This window comes from Dasypus novemcinctus, chromosome 24 (genome assembly GCF_030445035.2).
Source record: "Dasypus novemcinctus isolate mDasNov1 chromosome 24, mDasNov1.1.hap2, whole genome shotgun sequence".
NCBI lineage: Eukaryota > Metazoa > Chordata > Mammalia > Cingulata > Dasypodidae > Dasypus > Dasypus novemcinctus.
This window is the reverse complement of record NC_080696.1, coordinates 65,262,812-65,286,208: the sequence shown is the minus strand read 5'-3', so window position 1 is coordinate 65,286,208 and position 23,397 is coordinate 65,262,812. Positions and strand designations below refer to the sequence as shown.

The 23,397-nt window shown below is 61.0% G+C and overlaps 1 protein-coding gene across 1 annotated transcript in view; it reads right to left on the bottom strand.

Annotated features, from left to right (window-relative positions):
- The window catches only part of CDH4 (cadherin 4), a 145,004-nt gene that overhangs the window by 73,948 nt on the left and 47,659 nt on the right, over positions 1-23,397 (bottom strand). The window contains exons 2-3 of the mRNA XM_058287276.2: positions 11,162-11,317; positions 1,751-1,895 (exon numbers count right to left, since the gene is read on the bottom strand). Coding sequence (XP_058143259.2) covers positions 1,751-1,895; positions 11,162-11,245 — 229 coding nt within the window. The 5' untranslated portion in view covers positions 11,246-11,317. The remainder of the gene's footprint in view (positions 1-1,750; positions 1,896-11,161; positions 11,318-23,397) is intronic.

Genomic DNA, 23,397 nt, shown 5'->3' with positions numbered 1-23,397 from the left:
GAGGTGCTGGCAGCTTAAAGGCTCACGGGATCTCCGTGGAGGAGGCCGGGCAATCGGCTGCATTGTTGTCCTAATGAGTAAAGCCGGGGCAGGCTGGGGATTTGTTTTAAAATTGATTTGTTTTAAATTAAGACATAGGCACGTGGACTTGTGCCGGAGCGGCCAGGAGGCCCGGGCGCCTCTAACAGCAAGCCGGGGCTCGGGGAGGGGGCCCCCAGTGCCTCCGCTAACGAGAAGCCCCCCTGACCCTCCACTCCCTCCGAGAGGAGCTGTCGGCGGGTCTCATTCGATTCCTTTGGCTGCTGGTGGCTAATTTGCTCCCCCGCCGCCCGCCCCTGCTCCTCCAGGGACCGCGGGCACGAGTGGCCCAAGGGTCACGCAGAAATAATGTCACATCCCGTTCCCACCGGCGACACCGAGCTTGCCCAGGCCTCGCAATTCTGAAAGACAATCAATCGGAGACGCAGCCGTCCTTGTTGAGACAGCAGCCCCTGGAGAGGAGCGGCGACAACCGCCGGCGGCGCGGCCGAGGATGATGAATGTTCACCGCCGCTGCCCAGGCCCGGTGCCGGCTGACCGCGCCGGGGCCGCTGGAGCGTGGCCGTGGTGTCTGCGCTCTGGTTTGAAAGCACGGTGGCCTCCAGGTGCGCACGAGGCCGCCTTCTGGAAGAGCCCAGCGCCCCTGGACGGAGCGCCCTCTGAGAGCCGGGGGTGGGCTGTCCACTAACACAGGACACTCGGCTCCAGCAGAACTTCAGGTCAAAGGGAGACCCTCGGGGTGAGCCTTCCCCAGAGGAGGGGGGCGTACGTACGCGCAGGATGCTTGCGGTTTAGTGCCCTGTGCTTAGTGGCCGCACGGGGCAGCCCCGCTCGGCCGAGCAGAGGCCAGGCCCCTCCTGTCCCCCCTCCGGGAAGCTTGCTGAAGCTGAGACCCCCATGCCACCCACAGAGCCTGCTGGCCGGCGGGCACACCTGGACCCTGCCTGGCTAATGCGCCCCCAGGTGCTGCCCCCGATCCCGGACTTGGGGCGCCCACTCACACAGGGCGGGGGGCACGAGCCTCCTCATCACCGACGGGCACAGGCGGGGCGCCCACTCCTTGTGGGGAGCCAGAGAGACGAGCCACGCCAAGCACCCGGTGAGGGCCCCGCACACAGCAAAGCGGCTGTCCCCACTGGCCGGGGCTGGGCGCTCGGGGAGGCCGGGCTCTTGGGGCAGCTGTCCTGGGAACAGCCACGGCCACCGGATGCACCTCTTCGGCCTGGTGAGCGTGGCGTCCTCACTGGCTTCCCACTGCCCTCGGAATCAAATCCCAAGTCCCCCACGGCCTTGGACGACAGGCCCTCTCGCCGACCTCGCAGCTGCCCCAGGGCCCTGGCACGTGCTCTCTCCTCCTTCAGGCTCCCTTCCAGCACCCGCCCTGACCCCAGCCACTCCCAGCGCGCTGCCCCTTCTTGGGCCCCCACATGTCACCTGCGCAGAAGGGCTGTCCCTGATCTGCAGCCGCCCCCGTCACCACGAGCGCCCCGTGGTTTCTGTGAGAGCCTCCTCACCGCCGCCTGGTCCTCGCCCACTGGCTGGACCCAGGCCCGGGGGACCAGGGCCCAGTGTCCCCAGCAGAGCCCCTGGCGTGGGGGGGGTTGGGTCACGGGGAGGGTGCTGGGTCACAGGGGGGGTTGCTGAGCCGCCCTCCCCAGCAGGCGGGCCTCCCGCCCCCAAGCCCCGCCCCCCGCGCGGGCCGGGCGCTCACCTGGCTTGGAGCCCTCGTCCACTGAGCCGTTGTAGACCTGGTTGGCGAACTCGGGCCGGTTGTCGTTCATGTCGATGACGTAGATGTACAGGTCGATGGGGTTCTCCACCTTGTTGCCGTTCATGTCCACGGCGTGGGCGCGGAGCTGCAAGGCAACGGGCGCCGTCAGCGGGCTGACGAGCGGGGGCCCCGCGGGCTGGCCGAGCAGCTCTGGGCCCCGGGGGGCGGCCCGCAGAGGGGGCGGGGGGGCTTCGCTCGTCACGCGCCTGCTCCGGGTGCCAGCTCTGTCCCCCGTAGAAATGGGTGGTCCCCGAGGCACAGAACGGGGCTGCAGCCCCCCGGGACCCCCTCCACCAACGCGGGGGTCAGGAGGCGCCGCCACCAGAAGTGACCTCATTTCCCAGCCCCCGGCCTCACGGAGGGCCCGTCTATGTGGCGGTGGAGACCCCCTTGCTCCCTGTAGGGGAGCCTTACACTTCCGCCCCCGAGAGGTGGGGCGCTCCTGCACCCCGGGTGGGGGCACGTGGGGGCGGCGCAGAGGGCCCCTGAGCTGGGACCAGAGGGCTCGGGTCCATGTGGGTGCCCCCAGCCCCCCTGGGGCCTCCCACACCCTCCTTTATCGGCTGCTGGCCTGCGTTCCTGGGGGGCTCCAGAGAATATCCCAGGCCACGCCTCCAAGGTCAAAAGGGCCGTGACCTTGGATAGGAAATTTGCGGGTGGTGTTTGGACCCTCCCCTTAATTTTGTCCGCTCCTTCCTTCCTTCACTCATTCGCCGACCCCTCGGGTGGCGTCCGGCAGTACCTGACCACCGAGGGGATGCTGCAGCACTCCCAGGACGCTACCAGGAAGAAGAGAGGAAGGGGCTGGGGGTGTCGTGGGGCCAGGGAGGCCCCTCTAGGGGGACGTTTGAGCAGGGACTGGGCGCCCAGCTCGGCAGGGCGGCTGTCCACGGGAGGGGCTGGGCCAGGCCAGCGCGGGTGGGTGGCTGGGATTTCAGAGGGAACGCCAAGATGTGGGGAGCAGATGGGTTTAGCCTTCGGGCCCCCCAAGCTTTATGGTTTGAATCACGTCCCCCCAAAGACACGCAGCCGTCCCAGCCCCCATGACCTTAAGTGGACAGTCGCTGGATGCCATTAACCACGATGACATCACACTAGGGCTGGCGACCGTGCATCCCATGGGGCTGGGGTCCCCTAAGGAGGGGTGAGGGGACGCAGAGGCACCCAGAGGAGGGAGGGCAGGGGACGGTGGTAGCCCCGAGGAAGGCGGGGGCACTGGCGCGGAGCGGCCTGGGAGGACCCCTGCCTAGTGCCCGCGGCCCTGCCCGCGGCTGGCTCGGGCACGGGGAGAGAGCATGTGCCGGTGTTCATGCCCGTGGGGGGTCCTCGGTGCGCAGCCGCGCAGCATCCCCCGCGAGCCGAGCCACGTCCCGGGCCCTCGGGTCTGCTCAGGCCACATCCCCCCCCAAACGGAAACGCCACAATCCAAGGCGGCCAGGGCGCGAGGCCGGGCGTGCTGGGCCAGGGCCTGCGTGGGCCGAGCGGGGGCTCTACGCACCCCTCCTTACGTCCCCAGGAGCCCCGACACCACAACCCCCAGAACCGCTGGGGCGACGCCGCTCCCCACGAGCGCCTAAGGAGCCCACCAGGGGGGCCGGCCTGTGCCGCGCCGGCCGGGGCTTCCGCCGTTCATTTGCGTCCTGTTCAAGGGGTGCCCCCAGGCGCGCCCGGGCCGAGGAAGGCGACCTCTGCCGAAAGGAGATGAATCCCGCGTGGGGCTCCACAAACCACGTGGGATGGGGTCGCGCCTGTGCTGGAAACCAGCTTTATGCCTCGAGATGCCGCAGTGTTGCTTTTTTTTTTTAAAGATTTATTTTATTTTATTTCTCTTCCTCACTCCCCGCCCTGTTGTCTGCTTTCTGTGTCCATTCGCTGTGTGTTCTTCTGTGTCCACTTGCATTCTTGTCAGTGACTCCGGGAATCTGTGTCTCTTTTTGTTGCGTCATCTTGCTGTGTCAGCTCTCTGTGTGTGCGACGCCATTCCTGGGCAGGCTGCGCTGTTCTCACGCTGTGTGGCTCTCCTTGCAGGGCGCACTCCTTGCGCGTGGGGCTCCTCTATGCGGGGGACACCCCTGTGTGGCACGGCACTCCTTGTGCGCATCAGCACTGCGCGTGGGCCAGCTCCACACGGGTCAGCAGGCCCTGTGTTTGAACCCTGGACCCTCCGTATGGTAGACAGATGCTCTATCAGGTGAGCCACATCCGCTTCCCACTGCATCGCTGCTGTAACCAGCCACCCCGGATGTTTCTCTCGCCAACAGCAGCAGCGCGGCCAGGCTGTCCAGCTTGTCAGTAATGGTCCGAGTCCAAGGTCGTGATGCCCTTGAAAGAAAGTGATTCTGAGAGAAACATGACGTTATCTTCCACCTAAAGCGGCTTGGCCAGTTTCCAACACTGCCATTAGCAACGGGAGCGTCCACAGGGGGACAAAGCTGCACCGCAGCCTCGCGGCCACGCAGTCCTCGTCCCGCTCGCCCCCCGCCCCCCCAAGTGTCATCACACCTGCGGCCTCTGTTGGAAACCTCCCAGTGGGGACGCCCCGTCCAGGCGCTCAGGCCTCAGCACACCGAGTGGGCGGGGCCTTCAGCGAGGGGTCCAAGCTGTCCGCGCAGATCCGAGCGTCCCCCACAGAGTGCCTTCCCTGCGCTGCTCCAGGGAGGCCATTTTCCCATTCTCGTCGTGGGAGATAAGATGGGAAACGTTAACATCTGGGCTCCATTTCATCTGGCAAGAGCGAGCGCTTGGGGGGGACAGAGCGCCTGTTGATGGGTGGGGCGACGCTCCCACGCGCGGCGCCGCAGCCGCTCCCTGGGGCTTGCTCTCCTCGCGGGTCGATTGTGCAGCCAGGGGCGTTCCACGTGGGCCTGGAGAGTTCCCCGTGGACTTTGCCATGGTCTTCTAACGACGTGGGCTGAGTGCTCCCGTGCACCTGCCTCGCTGGACACGCCTCGGTGCGCTTCGGCGTTCCCGGGGACGCCGGGGTGGCTAGCGTCCTGTCCCCATTGACAGACGGGGAAAGTGAGACCCGGGAAGACGAGGACACATGCACAGCTGACAACTTGCAGTAGCTCTTCTTACTTACAGACCGCTTAAAAAATCTTCTAGAGAAGCAGTTTGCAGGCCAACCGCGACACCAGCTTATGCATTTGAATATTTCTGCGTGGGATTTCCTAAAGCGTCAGTGCCCAGAAATCAGGAGCTCATGGGGTGGAGATTCGTCTCACTGCCCTCGGGGGCTGAGCCGCGCTGACTGCTGACCCCAGAACAGGGAGGCAGAGCGTGACGGGGTTTTAAGCTGTTGGGTTTGGGCTATTTGTTACGCAGCACAGGAAACAAACATGCACCACTGCCTGAAGGACAGATGGGCCCTGAGTCCAAGGAAGGTGCTGCGCTCCAGGGACCCCACAGCAGTGGGATAGAGAGTTAAGTAGAAGCGGCACATGTTTCAATTCAGAGTTCCGTAAGTGACTGCAGTGCCTCTGGTTTGGTTCATTGCATGTCCCCCGCAGGCGCACGGGGAGCAGGAGTCCTGGGAAACTGGGCGAGAGGCCGAACCCCAAGGCCTCGCTATTCCTCAGCTCCAGATGGGGTGACAGTGGAATTGTTCCCCCCAAAAAGAAATGTTGGAATCCTGGTCCCCGTTATCTCAGAACTGGGCTTATCTGGACACAGGGTCTAGGTGCTTAGGTACGAGGAGCTCACCTGGAGCAGGTGGGCCCTGAAAGCGATATGACCAGGTCCAGGTGAGGACAGGACAGGGGAGAGGCGGGGCGCGGAGGGCGCGGTGGCTGAGAGCGACGCATCCAGGAAAACACGGTCGTGGTCTGCGTCCGTCCCTGTGGCTGGGAAGTGACTTCGGGTCGGGGTGGCCCAGCTGACTCGGGCTCTTAGCCCAAAAGTGGAGGCCTTTAAGGGAAGGCCACAGAGGGGGCAGCCAGGAGCTGGAAGGCCACGGAACTGGAAGAGGAGAGGAGAGGCCGCCACGTGCCACGTGCCACGTGCCACCTGCCAGGAAAGCTGCGGGCCAGGCGGCCCAAGGATGCCGCGGTCTTTGGGGCGGAAGCCTTGCCTGGTGACGCCTGATTTTGAACACTTTTCTCAGCCTCAACCCCGCCAGCGTGGAAGCTAGTAAATTCCCGTTGTGAAGTCAAGCCGCCTCACGGAGTCTGCGTTTCAGCAGCCCGGCAGGCTGGAGCGTCACACCCTGAAGTTCCAGGCGGCCGTGAACTTGGGGGACGCCCTTTAACCTGGTCACAGCCGAATGGGGGGTTTGGAAGTCTGGATCCCAGAGCCACGTGCCCAAGTCCCACGGGGAGAGGGCGAAGTTCTCCCGAAGCAAGCAGGAATCTGGGGGCAGGACAAGGGGCCTGGGGGCCGGTCCCCTCCCCGGCTCCGGGTGACGCAGGCCCCCAGGTGGGCAGAGGCCCCTCCTGCGTTGAGCCTGGCGCTGCCCGTGCAGCTGGCCAGGCGGGGAGACCTCCCAGGGGTGTGCGCGTCTGTGGGCCGGGGATTCGGGCTGGACACTCGGCTTGGCCGGGATGCTGCTCCGGCCCCCCCCGGCGTGACTCCCCAGGCCTCGAGCTCCAGGACAGGGATTTAAGATGGGCCACGCCGCTCGTGGCCAGGGCCTGCTGCCCCCAGACCACGTGAGCACATGGAAGCGTGGGGCACCCCGAGGGCTCAGGGAAGGCAGCAGGCGGCGCGGCCCACGGTCAGCCCCGAGGGGCAGCGTGCTCCCTGGCACCCCCGAGCCTCGGCATCCGCTCCCTGATATGGGTGGGGGGACAGCAAGACGGCGGTGACGGGGGAGGTGGGGACGGAGGAGAAGGATACTCTGTATCAGCGCTGGTGAACGGGAGGCGAGGGGTCAAGATGACGGGGCCTCCTCCCCACGGACTGCTCCCCCAAAACATCCCCCCAGAGCGCGCCCTCTCGCGTGCCAGGGCACAACCCTGATTGTCCACCTGCTGTCCCCTCGCACCCCGAAACTCCATGTCCTCTCTGCCCCGTACCGGCCCCTCCGCCTCACGCCTGGGCCCCAGCTGCGCCAGCCTGGCCTCCACCACAGCCTTGTCTGAGGCCGGGAATGCCCGGGTCCCTCCCAGGGACCCCTGGCTTGGTCTGGTCACAGCCTGACCCTCCCGGAGGCCTTGCTCAGGCCCCCTCCTGCCCCCGGCTGAGTTCACGGCCATGGAGCTGGGCGCTCACCCCACTCCAAGCAGGCCCTTCCTCACCCTCCCAGGCTCCACCCTGTGTGCCCGTGTGTAACGCCCTCTGCCCCCGGCTGCCCGCAGCCATCCGCAGCAGCAGGTGACCCAGTGCCAGGAGAGGGCCTGCCGAGGGTTAGGGAACGACGAGCTGATGATGCCCCAAGGCCCTGCAGCCCTGGACCCAGGCCCCCCTCGCTTGACCACTCGCCACGGTGCCTGTTGCCTGCCCCAGCCCCGCTGCCCCGCTGCTGCTCCACACGGGCGGCCCCGGGGCCTCTGCCTGCCCGTTCCCTGTGGCCGGACACTGTACCCCAGATGCCCACGTGCCCCCCCTCGCCTGCCTCACGGTCTTGCTCAAGCGCCCCCCTCCATGAGGCCCACCTGAGGCCCTCGCTTGTTTAAAACGTCTCCTCCCCTCATTCGCACCCCCATGACCTCTTCCCGCCGTTCTCCCACCGCACTTGACTTAGAAAAGGCCTGGAACTCACTTCCTAGCGCTAACCGCCCTCCCGCATAGACTACACGCTCCACGGAGAAGGACTGTTTTGCGCACAGATGTGTCCCAACATCGAGAGCAGAGCCCGGCCCTCCAGAAATGTATGCTGCGGGAGAAGAGAGAGGAAAGAGGGGAGGAGAGAAGAGAAGGAACGGGGAGCGGCAAGGGGGGCAGAGAGGGAAGGAGGCGGGGGAGAGGGAGAGAGGAGGGGCACGGGGGACGGGGTGGGCGGTGCGGCGGGGCCGGAGACGGGGAAGGTCACCGTGAGCGGCCCAGCAGGGCGACCGGCCCTCATTTCGTGCGAGCCTCCGATCTGGGCTCTGCAGCGGGGAGAGAGGCCCCTGAGAGCCCCCAGGGAGGAGGCTGTCCCGAAGCAAAGTCCACCTGAGCGTCAGCTCCGCCTTCCCAAGGATCCTCCCCCTCAGCCCTGCTGGGGTCCCCGTCTGAGCCCTGCTGGGGTCCCCGTCTGAGCCCTGCTGGGGTCCCCGTCTGAGCCCTGCTGGGGTCCCCGTCTGAGCCCTGCTGGGGTCCCTGTCTGAGCCTTGGCCTGAAGCAGCCTCGGCAGCCCTGACCCCCGTGCATCTCAAACACTTTGCTCCCAGATCATTTTCCTCCACAATCCTCAACCCCGTGAACAAAAATCATCTTTTCCGCTCAAGAAGGATATGATTTTCCTTTAGCTACCCAGATACACAAATGAAACAGCTTTTTCCACCCAGCTAACAAGATAATCTACTTCCTTTACCCTCCCCCCTTCTCTCTGCCCCGGCCCCCACCATCTGACAGGCTGACAGAGTGCACCCTCAGAGGCTCATCTAGGGTGGCGGTGCCTGGGGAAGGGCGGATGGTAGCGGCGTCATGAGGGTGCCTGCGTCTCCTCTTCTCAAGGCAACAGAGCAGCCACCAGGAGGCCTGAAGAGCTTGGGGACACAGCTTTCTTAGGGGCTTCAGGCCAAGAACTATTTGATGCCTCATTCTTCTACGTGGCGTAAGCTCCCCAGGAGCAGGGCACGGCTCCTCTATTCACCACTGTGTGCAGCACCTAACAGGACCTGGTACAGAGGGGATGCTCAAGAAACACCATTCCCTGGGTGGGGGACTGGGTGGGTGGGTGAGGGGTGGGCTGGTGGATGGGCAGGTGGACAGGCGGTGGGTGATGGCTGGAGAGATGGTGGATGCGTAGCTGGATGGATGGGTGGATGGAAGAGTGGGTGGATGGCGGGTGGGTGGATGGTTGGGTGGGTGGAGAGATAGATGGTGGCTATGTGGATGTATGTATGTATGGGTGGGTGGAAAGAGGGATGGGGGATGGGTGGGTGGATGGATGGTGGGTGGGTGGATGGATGGTGGGAGGGTGGATGGATGGTGGGTGGGTGGATGGTTGGGTAGGTGGGTGGATAGATGGTGGATATGCCGATGGATGTATGGATTATGGATGGAAGGATGGATGGATAGATGGTGGATGGTGGGGGGGGTGGATGGATGGGGGGTGGGTGGTTGGATGGGAGATGAGATGGGGTAGACAAGGGAGAAGTGTCTGAAAGTCTGAGCCAAGGCTTCTTTTTGAAGCTGAGTTGAGGAGGGAGGTCTGAGGCCAGCAAGCTGGGGAGCTGGTTTTGATGCTCTGGGACTGACTCCACATCTGATTCTCTACTCAGGAGTGGAAAATCTCCTTGTCCAGGTGAATGTGTCTGTGGAGCTGCAGCACTTGGGGCTTGGCCACCAGTCTGAGAAGAGACGATCTTCACAGCTCAGAGGGCCCTCACTGACCTCCCGATGGGGCTCCCCCAGGGATCAACCCGCCCAGCACCCTGCTTCTGACGGGGAACTAGGGGCAGTAGGGAAGGTCTGCATTGCCAACAGCCTCGACCTCCCCAGTCCAGCTCCCTCCCTGCTGCACACCGTCACCGAGCACGCCCCCAAGTGCCAGGCTCTGTCCTTGGACTTGGGTAGACGGAGTGGATGAGCCAAAAGACTCGCTGCCCACATAGGCCTTCCTTCTAGGAGACACTGACAGGAAACCTTTGAGTGAACAATAAACAGACACGGGTGCAGCAGTCAGGCTACACGCGGTGCCACGGGCGGGAGCCCATCAGTATGACAACTTCAGGGCAGAGGCTCGTGTGATGGCCAGGCTGATGCGCCACCTGGGCCCCTAACGGTGCCCAGCTGCCCAGTCAGGCAAGCCCTGGGCTACTGTGATACGAGGGCATTTCATGGACTTGAATCATCAGTGATTGCCTGCCTAGATGGCTGGTTATGTCTACAATCACAGAGGAGATCTTTGTCAGCAACGAGTGACACCTCAGCCAGTCAGTAGAGGCCTTAAAAAGGGAAGCGAGTCCAGCATTCAGAGAGAGAATGCCCATCTCTACTTCAGCCAGCCAGCGTCTCCTGGGGACTCATCAAGGACCTTCCGCAGAGCCCCTGGTTTGCAGCCTGCCCTGCAGAATTTGGACTTGTGCATCCCCACGGTCACGTGAGAGAATTTTACAAAATCTCATCCTATTTACAGATGCCTTCTGTCGGCCGTTTCCTAGAGAACCCTAGCTGGTACACCGGGAATTTGATCCCTTCTGAATGAATGACTTTGTTTCCAGATTCTAGCTGAGGAGCTGGAAGTGCTGACACCCCCAGAGAGGACACACGGCCACCGCCCTTGCTGCGAGCATCCTCTGCTCGGAAACTTCTCACCATCCACCTGCTGGGTCCTTGGCGTGACCCCTGAGGCCGCGCGGGCCTCCAGCCACGTTGCAGGAGGGGTAGCCATTGCCCGAGCGCTCGCACCTGGCGGGGGCACGTGGGGCTGGGGCTGGGGCCCCGGGCAGCCAGGGAAACAAGTAGAGGTGGTGTGCGGGACTGAGCCGCGGTCCAGGGACCGCTCCCCTTAGCCACGGTCAGTGAGGCAGGCGGACGGGCAGCACCAGGGCCCTGGAGGCCAGGCCCCGCCGCCCCCTGCTCCCACTCCCTTCCCCCTTTCTCCTGCGCAGCGTGAGAGGCAGCCGCCCTCATTTCAGGGCTGGTTTCTGCTGTCAGGGAGATGGCCAGGAGGAAACGAGCAGATGGAGAGGGTGGGGGGCAAGTACAGGGTGCCTAGAGGAAGGGGTGAGTGGATGCGTATAGAGAGTGATGTGGTGCCCACCGGGGGTTACGGCACTTGGGGGCAAGCAGGTCCTCGGGAAGCAGGGGATGGGATAATGCAGCAGCGTGGGCACACCTGGCAGAGGCATGGGCAGGGCTGGTAGCAGCATGGGCACACCTGGCAGTGGCCTGGGCACACCTGGCAGCATCAGTGGCACACCTGGCAGTGGCCTGGGCACACCTGGCAGCAGCACACCTGGCAGCGGCATAGACACGCCTGGCAGCAGCGCTGGCACACCTGGCAGTGACAGTGGCACACCTGGCAGTGGCAGTGGCATACCTGGCAGCAGCGCTGGCACACCCGGCAGCGGCCTGGGCACACCTGGCAGTGGCACACCTGGCAGCATCGGGCAGGCCCACTCTCTGCCCCCCCAGACCTTCTGAACTGGAAGCCCTTCCAGATGGTTTGAGGCAGGCTAAGGGTGGGGACCGCCGCTCTAGACAAAGGGACAGCGAGGCCGCTGCGGGGCGGGCAGGGCGGGCCCGGGTGGCTGCGGTACTCACGTGGTAGGAGGCGCGCTCCTCCCGGTCCATGGGCCGCGTGACGTACATCCGGCCGGACATGGAGTCGATGCTGAAGACCTCCATGGGGGGCTGGTCGGCGCCCACGCCCGTGACGCTGTACCTGATGGGGATGTCGTTGTCTTTGTCCGAGCGGATCTGGGGGCAGAGGGGAAGAGGCGTCAGCAGGCCTGACCGCGCTCTGCGGCGGCCCTGGCTTCCAGGCGCCGGGCCATCTTCCAGTGCACCTGAGCCCACTCCCAAGTCTTCGTCCCCCGCTGGGAACGGGAGGCGCAGCCAACCGGCAAGGCTGGCACCACGAGCTGCGCCTCCCGGGGCCCATCAGGCGACGGGAAGTACAAGAGGCCCAGCGGAGAGCTTGGGGCGCCCAGGGAAACAGGCGAAACCGCATAAGTGACGCTTAGGTGCGCCAGGCCTGGCTGCCCACCGCCCTCGTGTCCTTCCAGAGGCCGGACGGGCCATGCTGACCGGCAGCCGAGCCCCAGCCCAGGCTGGGGGGAAAGCCTGGCGCCTGCTCTTTCCGCCCGGCCGCGTTCTCCTTCCTGTGTGAAGGCAACACATCTCTGGATGTGCAAAGACCAAGAAAACGTTCTATTTTCTTGCTCTTCTTGACAGAGGCGATCGGAGGGGTGATTCAGCCCTCCGAGGGGGGGTGTCGTAGGTGGGCTCTCAAATGGGGGCTGGAACTTAAGACGACGGAAACCAGTCTCTAGAGTGGAAAGTCAACCCTGCGAACAGTTGTCAGTGCACTACAGAGCCAGCGTGGGGCTTGGTCCACGCACCCGGCAGCTACACCAGGGCGACACTTTCACGAGAGGCCTGCGATGCAGAAGCAGCAGTTTAGGAGCAGTCAGCTGGGTGCGAAACCCAAGCAGGGCAAAGGAACGGGATAGCGCACATTCCCACGGGACGTGTGGTGGGGAGGGCTCTTCAAGACATCATTTGTTTTGACAGATAATTAGATAAGCGTAAGTTTCGGGGACGAGTGACGAGCACCAGTAGAATCAGAACCAGGATCTCGCTCCAGGTCCTCTTATAAGAACCAGGAGAGGCTGCTGGAAACCGTCCCTGGAAGCCCTGGCAGAGAAGTCACTGGAGAAAAGGCAAATTAGCCCAGAGTTTTGAAAGGTGTAATTGATCACTGATAATTGATAAGGTAGAATAGCTTTACATCCAACTATGCATACACCTTTAGAATAGACAACTTTAAAAAACAAAACCAAAGCCCATGGGACCATTATAACATTTTATGATAAAATAGAACACAGAGCAATCCTCAAAACCAAATTTCCAAAACCCAAAAATCACCGACGACCTTTTATTGGAACAGTGCTCCTGAACTCTAATGAGAAATCTTCAAAAATAAGACCTTTTAGAAACTAAAGGTTCTTAAAAAACCATTGGAGTAAACAGGAATCAAAACTACATGCAGAGACCATTGAAAAATAGCGATGATGAGGCTTTTTCATGGTAAATCCATGAAATGTGGTCAGATCATGACTCAGCACAAACCTAGAACCTTAAATGTTTCATCATTGAAACAGAATTACAGTAAAATGAGCCAAGATTCAACTCAAGAAGCAAAGAATGATAAGGCAGGATGCTGTGAACACCGAAACAATCAAGAAGGACGAAAGGAGAAATTTCTGAACCTGAAAATGGGAAAAGAGACAAATTGATAAATAATTTAGGAACTGTACTTAGGAAAACAAAGCCTCAATAAAATAGATGCACCTGTGGCAAATTTAATTAAGAGGAAAAACAAGTTCTTTTTTTGTCTTTTTAAAAAAATATTACATTAAAAAAATATGAGGTCCCCATATACCACCACCCCCTCTCCCCACTCCTCCCCCCATAACAACAACCTCCATCATCATGAGACATTCATTGCATTTGGTGAATACATCTCTGAGCACCGCTGCAGCTCATAATCAATGGTCCACACCATAGCCCACGCTCTCCCATGTTCCACCCAGTGGGCCATGGGAGGACATACTATGTCCAGTAACTGTCCCTGCAGCACCACCCAGGACAACTCCAAGTCCTGAAAACGCCTCCATATCACATCTCTTCCTCCCATTCCCCACAGTTCTTTTTTAAACATTTTATTCTTTATATTTTGCATCAGTCCGTCTGAACATCTCAATGAAATTATTTTTTGAGAAAAGATACATTCCCAAACTTGACTAGAAACGGAGCAAACCTGAAAACACCACTATTTCTCAAGAAAATACCTCCAAAAAAGCCCCAGTGCAGAGAAGTTAATCTGGAAGATTTTGAAACTTTTCCAGATCTGAGAACAGAGAGAAAACGACCCACTCTGTTCTACGAAGCTCGCAGAGCTCAGCGTGAGTCCCCTCACGAGCAGAGGATGACGATGCAAACCAGGCCAGACAAGGTGTGGCCACCCAACCCGAGATGCCAGCAACCGGAACCCGCCAGGGAACCAAAGGACGCTCACCACGCACTTTGTAGGGACAGACCGCAGAAACGGAAGGACTATTATCTGCACAACACAGCCACAGGCACGTGATCGTCTCAAAGAGCCTCAAAGACAGTTGCTAATGGCCGTCCTCTCTAGGTTAACCAGTACCACAAAGCAAGCCATCCCCAGGAAGAACTCCGATTCCTAGAAAATTAGGCTTGATGAGGAAACTCTTTCCTAAACCAACATCTACTGGTGAAACCCTAGCATGATTCCTACTGGATGAACAAAGCCGGGGCCACGACGCCAGCCTGCCGCGCCGTTCAGCACCTCCCCGCCAATGCAATAGGACATGGAACAGAAATAGGCCGTTTCCTTCTCAGGGAGAAGGAGACGAGCTTCTCCTGTCTACTGGCGTCTTGGGGCTGTTGTGTGCTGGGCCATGGGAAGCATGCTCGGCTGTGGAGTGCACGTGCACATTGTGTCCACAGCACACAAGCAGGCCACACACAGCTCTGGCTTAGCCTCCACATGCATGTGCTGTGGGCTTCCCCTTATGTGTGCACACACAGGCACGTGCGCACACAGGCACGTGCGCACACAGGCACGTGCGCACACACAGGCAGGCGCGCACACAGGCAGGCGCGCACACAGGCACGTGCGCACACAGGCACGTGCGCACACAGGCAGGCGCGCACACAGGCACGCGCGCACACAGGCACGTGTGCACACAGGCATGTGCACACAGGCACGCCAGCACACACAAAATCTGAGGAGTGTCTTTGGGAGAAGGGAAGGGCCATTCTATCTCCCTCCCCCCATCCTCCTTGCTTCCCACAATCAGTGGGGCCTCTTCCCTGCTCGGCCCTGGGCAGCCCACACCAAACAAAGCAAAGCCACTGGAAGAGCGGCCAGGCCTGGGCGTGGGAGCGGACACCTGTGTCCATCGGGGGTCCTGTGCGGCCCCTCAGCCCCCGAAGCACTGGCGTGGCTTGTCCATCCCAGCTGGGGCTGCCCCTGCTTCCCGCAGCCGACGGAGCCACTCCGGCTTCTGGACCACCTCTCGCCGCCGTCACAGGGCCACGCATCTCAGGAAAGGCTCAGACTGACCTTGATCACACGTCCGGAGCTGTGCAGGGTGTCAAGGAGTGGCTGAAGGGGGAGCTGGACCCAGCCAGCCGGGCTCTGGTGGGCAAGGCTGGATGAGCCACGGAATGTTTGGACTCAAACTCTTTTTTTAAAAAAAGATTTATTTATTTATTTATTTCTCTCCCCCCCCCCACCCTGGTTGTCTGTTCTCTGTGTCTATTTCCTGCATCTTCTTTGTCTGCTTCTGTTGTTGTCAGTGGCATGGGAATCTGTGTCTCTTTTTGTTGTGTCATCTTGTTGCATCAGCTCTCCGTGTGTATGGCTCCATTCCCGGGCAGGCTGCACTTTCTTTCGCGCTGGGCGGCTTTCCTTACGGGGTGCACTCCTTGCATGTGGGGCTCCCCTAGGGGACACCCCTGTGTGGAAGCAAACTCTTGACCGATGCAGAGCTGCCTTCCTGGGGCCCTAGCTCCATACGCGGGCTATCGGTCCATGCAAGGCCCATCTCTTTTCCACCCAATGCAGAGTTTTCACCGAGGTTTAGCTGCCAGGTGTGTGGGGCCAAGCCCCTCCCTGCCCCCTGGCAGGAACTGCTCCTCAGAGCCAGGGGTGCGGATTAGCAGATGAACCCCCCACCGGGAGAAGGGAGTTGAGTGAATACATGAAAAGTCAAGGTTCCTGCTTAGGAGGCATCGTTCCTGCTTCCAGGAAGATTCTAGAAGGGCTGGTGAGTTTGGAAGCTTGCTTTGACTTTAGGCTAAAGAAGGGTATTCTGGGTACGCAGTAGGCCCTCCAATAAGGTTTGCCAAGCTGAGCTGGATTGAGAGCATATGGGGCCAGGTGTAGACCCTGGAGTCGGGATTGAAGAGTGAGCGGCTCAAGTCTCAGCAGCTGGAGTGACAGACGTAGCAGACCTACTGCGCATGCTCTGGACCAAACTACCCATCTCATAAGGAATTTATTACGAAATTGTAGAAAAGAAAACCCACCACATATTTGAAGAGCTATTTTTAAATTTTTGACAAAGAAATCTCATTGCATCTTGGCCATCGGGCCGCATTAGCCTAATTCTCCGGGCGCCGTTCAGCGGCCTCGTGAAATACGGCGGGCGGCGCAGGCTGTGTGCGCAGGTGCCCTGGGGCTCCCGCATCAGCTCTCGGGGCTCCACAGTTTACCATATTAAGGAGAAATACCGCGCGAATGAATTAACCAGCTCAGGGGAGAGCAGTTTCCCCTTGATTTGTGTCTGGAAAATGAGAAACACGTCCAGAAGCGCTCCGGGGGCCGTGAAGCAAGCAGGCGGGCCGGCACCGCAGGACGCCGCCGGGAGTTACGCTCCTCTGCGTGTCATTAGAGGACGGCGCAGATGGCGAGAGGTTAGTTTAAAGCGACGTCTGCGTTAAAACAACTTACGGTGCCCGGCGGGCGTGTTCGCCAGGGACTCTGGCGCGGACGCTGGCTCTGCCCGTGGAAAAGGCTGCGGGAGGCGGGGGACGGCGGAGCTCCCCAAGGAGGTGGGCTTGGAACGGCAGGCGCGGCACCCCGCGCGGGTTCAAGCGGCAGACACCTTGGAGGGGCCCCCCGGCATCCGAGGGGCGACGCCCACGGGGAAGGAGGCGCGCCTGCCCCAGAGGAGACCCATCCCCCCAGAAGGGACCCTCCGCTTCCGCTGCCCCCTCCAACCCAACCCTCCTCCAGAGCGGGTCGACGGGTGGGCCCTGGGCTCCCGTGGCTCCGTGGCGTGGGAGACCCTCAATGGCCCGACGTGCGTCCCCCTTAGGTTGCACGTCCCCCCTTAGATTGCCCAGAGAGAACAGGGCTGGGGAGGGTCCTGGGGGACACCTGGGGGCGGTGAGGGGGGCCAGGGCTCTGGGCGCACAGGGTGCACAGCTGGCGCCCTTTGGCTGGCGCCACGCCTCGTGGAAGCCTCAGGTGATGTGTGGTTTCCTAGGAGCTGCCGCGGTGGCCATGGCCGAGGCCTCCGGGGACCCTGGCCCAGCTTTAAAAGACCCCGTACCCCCAGGAGCCAGGCCTTGGTGGTGGTGCAGGCCCTCGGGCGTTTCGTAGCTTTCTCCCGGAGTGCACCAGGGGATTCCCCAAGAGGGCGGAGTTCTGAGCCCCCGTTGCCCTGTGGGGGAAAGTCTGCGACCCTGAGGGTGGACCCCTCACCCCTGCCCCGGAGGAGGGGCTGCGCGTGGCCTGGGGAGGGGGGGATTTCCTTTTGAAGACGCTCAAGAGGCGGGACGGCGCCCATAAAGGCACCTGCGGCTCCGGCTCAGCTGGTCCGGGCGGTCTGCTGTGCCCACCCAGCGGCCCGAGCACTGAGCGTGTGCCACGCCCCCGGCTGGGCCCTGGGGCACATGGCAGGCGGAAACCACGTACACAGTAGGCGCTCACTGCTGACTGCATGAAACAAGGACATGGAGCCCAAGGGGGGACCTTCGGGAGCCTCTTTCTGGGGACTGGTGACTCAGCAGGTGGGGGACGTGGGGCGGGCAAAGAAGTGACGGAACTGGGAGCGGGGGTCTGGGGCAAGTGGGGGGTGTCGGGGGAAGTAAGGGGGGTCTGGGGGAAAGTGAGGGGGTCTGGGGGAAGCGGGGGGGGGGAGTTGGGGGAAGCAGGGTTCTGGGGGAAGCAGGGGTTTCTGTGGGAAGTGGGGGAGAGTCAGGGGAAACGAGGGGGGGGGACGAGGGGAATTTGGGGGAGTCTGGGGAAGCAAGGGGGGTTACATCATAACTCAGGGCCCTGAGCCGGCAGGGCCTGGCCTGTGGATTGAGGAGCACGGGGGGTGGGGGGGCTGCCCCTTGGCCTGTCCTTGCAGACTTCCTGGGTCCTGGGGTGGGTAGGGAGCAGGTGGTTCTGCTCTAGAGCTCCGTGGCTGCCTGGACCCCGAAGGCTGGGTGCGGGTGCTGCCTCATTGCACCCCACGCTCGAGCCTTGAGGCCTCTGGCAGGAGAGGAGGGGCCCTGGGAGGGGTGGCTATGGGGCTGAGGGCAGGGGGCTCGGCTGTGAGGGGCTGGAGGGCTGGGATGCATGGGGGCAGTGTTGGGGCCTGGAGAGATCGGCCGTGACACGGCAGCGACGGGGCCGGGGGGCCTGGCCGCACGGGGCAGCCACGGGGCCAGTCCTGCCTGCGCGGCTCCGCTGGCTCCTCGCCGCGTTCGCCTTTGCGCTAACCGGGGTCTCCCCACAGCCCGTCCCTACCACGGCCGACAAGGCCTCACCTGGCCCTGGGAAGCCTGCTCGGAGCTCCGCCCTGGAGAAGAAGGGCCCAGGGTCTCAGCTCCCCAGTCCCCCGGGGCTCCTCAAGCGTCCAGGACAGACAGTGCCCGTGCCAGCCGCGCCGGGCCATCTGGCCCAACCCATTCTGCAGACGGGGAGACCAAGGGTCACGAGGGGAGCAACGTGGAGCTGGCGTCAAGGTGCAGCACCTGCTCCACCTCGGGGGTCTTGCAGCCCTCCCAGCACGCCTCGAAGGCAGAGGGAGGTGGCCAGCCCGTGCCCTCTGTGCAGACGAGCCGGCGTCTGAGTTCGCGAGGTCTCAGGTTTCCCCAGCAACACTCGGCTTGCGCAGAGATTCAAATCCTGGCTGCCTCTCCCGCTCCAGCAGTTCCACAAACACGGCTCTGGCACTCAGGGGTTGCTGAAGTGTGTGAGGTTTTTATTTAAACATTTATTGAGTATTGTGTGATCACATATCAAACAACCTTATGCACACTTTAAGCATTTAAAATTTATTTATCCCCCCCACCCCATAGTGGTTCCCTTGTGTGTCTGCTCATTATGCTGCTCACTGTGTCTGCTTGTCTTCTCCAGGAGGCACCAGGAACTGAACCTTGGACCTCCCACATGGGAGGCAAGTGCCCAATGGCCTGAGCCACATCTGCTTCCTGTGGGCTGCAGCATCTCCTGGCTTCTGGCTTGTTTGGGCGGCTGCAGTGCCTGCTCATCCTCTTAGGAGGCACTGGGACCCGAACCCGGGACCTCCCATGTGGTAGGCAGGCGCCCAACTGGTTGAGCCACATCTGCTTCCCAGCTGCATGTTTTTAAGAGTTACTGTAGCTCTGTTTAAAGGTCCTGGACTGGGACTTCACTCTACTGACCTCAGAAGGAGATTATGAAACTGTACCCTAGGCCCCCGCTTTAGCTGGCTGCCAAGTTTAATTTAAAAGCCCTCGGCCCCGACACCAGATGAGCAGAAGACCTAGCGCTGTTAAACTGTCCTCATAAAATTCATCGGACAAACCTGGGACCGCGGGGTGAGAAGAATTCTTATTTTATTTGCAACTCTTCCTTGATCCACAAACATTTCTTTAAGAGGCTTGAGGAAATGTATTTCTTGCATTTTACGAAATACTTTTCATACATGATGAAGCTTAGCCTTCGATTATTTTCAATTAGGTTTTTGTAATGAGCAGGAAAACCCAGAATGTTCCGTGAAAAGGTGTTTGTTGTGTAGCTGACACTCCTCCCTTTCCGTTCACAATTACTCTGAGTTTTATAAACCAGGGAAGAATCCTCAAAGTCATGTGATTACTAATGAAAGCCACGAAGACGTTTGTCTAAAACTTGCCTGGTGGGGAATAGAGAATTAGACGCTTCTCAAACACCCTCCGGGCTGTGCCAAATTAACAGAGAGGTTCCTGCTGAATGCTGGCTCTGGGATGAGCGGAGACGCACTGCCGCCAACGTCGACGGCCACGCGGCGCTCAGGGCCTGTTGCTCCGGCCAGAGGCCCGGCCTCCTCTTGGGGAGTCGCCGGGGCCGAGGGCTGTGCGGTCCGCGATGGTGGGTGACGCGGCTGTTACGTCTACGTCTCCCCAGAAGGCGGTCGGGACATGGGGGCGCCTGGCTGAACGGACCAAGAGACGAGAGGACAGAGGCGTGGGGGGGCTCGTCCAGGGCACAGAGGACAGGGACGCATCTGCTGGCGCGCTGCACCCGGCCTGGTGGGGCCCATCCAAGTGGCTGAAGCAGGAAGGCAGTGGGCTGGCTCCTGTCCGGAGTGTGGGAGCGTGTGGGTTTCAGGCACGGCTGGATCATGGCTCCAGCGCCGGTTCAGCACAAATCCATCCATTTCCTGGGTCCTGGCACTTCCATGATCTCAACAGCTCAGTGTTCCCAGGAGTAGCAGCAATGGGCAGACAATGGCAGAGGGGAGAAGTGGTGGAAATGGTCACGGCAGGGGCCGCTGGCGTGTGACGTGTGGCCAGTGGTTATCCCAAGCGCGCTGCTTCCGTTCACCCACGTCCTCAGCCCGCAGCAGTGCAGCCAGTCCCTGCCCTCCCCTGCTGCTGAACGGGGGCCCGGGAGGCTGGGTCCCTCGCCCAAGCCCACGCAGCTCCCAGGCCGGCCAGCGGGGGGCCTCCAGGCTCCACTGTGCTCCTGCTGCAGCCAGGGCCCTCGGCGTCCACCCCTGAACCACGGCCCGGCTGGGGTGGGCAGGCTCGCCTGTCCTGTGTCAGCTTCTCCTGGGGGCTGGCAGCAGAGCCCCCAACTCCGCCTGCAAGGCCAACTGGGGGAGCGGGGTCCCCAGTGAGCGTCCAGGTGGACAAGGGGAAAAGGGAGCAGGCGGGCCCCAGCAGCCCCTGCAAGGCCCTGTCCGTCCGTGAGGCGCCTACATCGCTGCCCCAATTGCCACCCAGAAGCCATCAGCCCACACCTCCCGTGCAGGTGAGGACACGCGCTGGGGGAGTTGGAGGGCTGGGAATGGGAGGCCTGGGTGCTAGCAGTACCCTGTGCCATGAGGGTGGGACTGCAGCTGCCTCGGGGGCACGGGATGGGCTGATTACCCACAGGGGCCCCTGCTGAGCTCCAGGAAACTGCGGGGGGGGGGGGGGGGTGCGCAGGTGGGCCTGGGGTCCCGAGGGGAGGGGCTCCCTGTGAGTCCTGCGGGGAAGCTGCTTTGCTGGTGCATTAAAGTTTAACGAGAGCAGCCACACGCTGCGCCATTCAAGGAACGGAGGGCGAGAAAGGGGAAATGCAGGAGAAGCCGGTATTAATAAAACGTCTGGGAGCGGAGTCAGCGCCCATGGTGCTGGCCGCGGGCGGGGGCCGTGGGGACGGAGGGTCGGCCCCGGGAGGGAGGAGGCGGGCGCCGGGGGCAGGCGCGGGCTCTTCGGGTGCAGGTGCAGCTGCGGGCCGGCCGCGAGGCCACCCCCTCCGCGAGGGGCTGCTGGCCCGGCCGGCTCCCGGCGCCACACCAGGCCCACCCTGCTGATGAGGCCTCACCCGCTGTTTCTGCTCAGCCGCGGGGGCTTCCAAATCCCCACGTGCCCGGGGCCCAGGACAGCTTGATTGGAACTCGAGGAGCAAGCGGCCCGCGGATGCGTCTGCTCTGCGATGCCGGGGAGGACCGGGGGCCCTGGGGGCGCGTGTAAACACCCTCCGTCCCCGAAGGGCGCCCGTAGGAGCGGAGTGCGGCGGCTTTCTAGAAAGGCAAGACCCCAGCCTCCACCCCGGAGCTCCCCGCTCCCTGTGCTCTGCAGCCTCCTCAGAGCTCAGCTCAAGCGACACCTCCTCCCAGGAGCCTCCCTGACTGCCCCTCCCCGGAGCCACTCTATTAAAAAAGGGGTTTGAATCATCTTTAAACGCTGGTCCAAACCTTTTTATGTACCCTGGATATATGCCCTGGAGAACTCCTGCCAGCCATGTGCCCCCTGTCAGTAAACATCCCACCCCAGCGCTCCTCCCCTGCCGCTGCTGAACCTCGCCGTGATCCAAAACCTCCTGAAAAGTGAAGCCCAATATTTTGCCAGGTTCCCTTACTAGGAAAATGGAATATAGCGATGAGTTTAAAGGTTAGATATGGAATACAGATTAATTTGGAAAAATTACGGTAAAAATAAATTGGGGTATCAAAAAATTTAAAAATGCAAAAGCTTTGATTTTGATGTTTTGCCTTCCCTCACTGCAATAAGTGTTGCCCTGTATGCAAATTGGCAAGGCGACTACTTCCGTCTTTTCCTCAGTGTCTGTGTCCTATCTTTTCCTTTTCTTTTTTCTAATAATTAAGCTTATCTTCACAAAAGTTGTAGAACACAGTAATTCATATATACAATATACAGTACTCCCACATATCCAACATAAAACCTTTTCCCTTCCACAGCAATAATCTTTTTACATGTTCATACTGTATTTACTGAAACTGATGTACAGATATTGAGACAATAGCTTTCAAACAAGGTAACATGTAGGTTTACATTGTGGTTTATGTTTTAGACTATGCAATTTTCTTAATTTTTAGTTATGTTTTACATTATGATCTACATTTTAGCTTATCAGCCCCTATACATTTTTGGTGTAATTTAACATGTCTTATACCCATCCTTGCGTACTCTTGTGGAACACTTCTATTGCCCACACGGTTACACTGATTCCATCTATTCAATACCTCTTTCCCCCTCCCCTCAGGGCCCACAGTGACAGGCAATCTTCATTGCTTGAGGAGCCATGTTCACAGATACTTGCAACAGTGTTGAGGGCTTGACACGCTCAACTGCCCGAATGCCCTGGGAGCCACCCTTTCTCTTGAGAGATACAGTTGCCTCTATTTGAGGGCCTCAGTCCTCCCCAGGATGTGGGGCTACCTTCACTCTCATGATATGGGTCTCTATCAAATGGTATAACCCACTATGGTAAGATGAGCATTCACATATTTCCCAGGAGCCTGTCCTGCATCAGAATATCCCTTTTAAGCATCTTAAACAGGTAACTTTCCTTATTATATTTTTGAAAAGGTTTTCTCAGCATTACACTATCAACCAAATACCTGATAATCTCCTATGTTCGTATGTTGCCCCACCCTCCCCCCAATTTCTTGGGCAATATTACCCGAACTCCACGTGCCTGTGTCTGCTTGTCGAGGGCCCCCGGCTCTGCTCCCACCACTCTCCAGGGGAACGCCCCACGAGCCCCAGGAGCCCTGGTGAGAGGTTTGGCGAAGAGCGTTCCCCATTCGAAACAAGGGCTCGGAGCCCTGGGTTCACGCCAGGCCCCCTCCAGAGCCCCGAGTCCTGGCGCCCCTTCCAACTCCCTTGAGGGGGAGGAGCTCGACCTCTTTGACCCCACATTTGCTCCCACTTTCTTTCCCTTTTCCAGGGACCAACTCCAGGTGGCGGCTCTGCCCCGGCGTCCGCTGAGGGCTTGGAGGCGCATCCCCTCATCTCGCGGCCCAGCGACCCCCTGAGAGACGATACTAATTGCACCGCCGAAGAGGAGACTGAGGTTCAGAGAGGCCAAGTCCATGGCTGGCTCCTAAAGGGTGGAGCGGGGATTCGAGTGAGAGCCCCCAGCGCAGAGCCCTGCCCGCCACGACGCCGTGAGCCCGCACGGTGGCCCCTGGACGGCCCCCAGGGCCCGGGGTGGAGGCAGGGAAGGCTTCACGGGGGAGGTGGAGCCGGGGCAGGCGGCGGGCGGGGCCGGCGTTTCCCTGCTGGACCCCGCGCCCTGAGAACACGGCCCTGAACGCCATGCGCTCCCGCGGGGGGCGCCTGGTAAACGGGGCCTCCGACGGGGCTCCATCGGCCGAGGGGCGGCCCGGCTGCCCCGGGCGGGTCCCAGGCCCATTCCTGGAGGCCTCCTAGGGGGCCATGGGAGGGGCCACGGGAGGGGCCGGAAGCTGGTGGGAAGGGAGAAGACGCTGCCCCAGGCATCACCACATGGAGGGAAAGCCAAGACCCCGGGGCCGCCGGTGCCCCAGAGC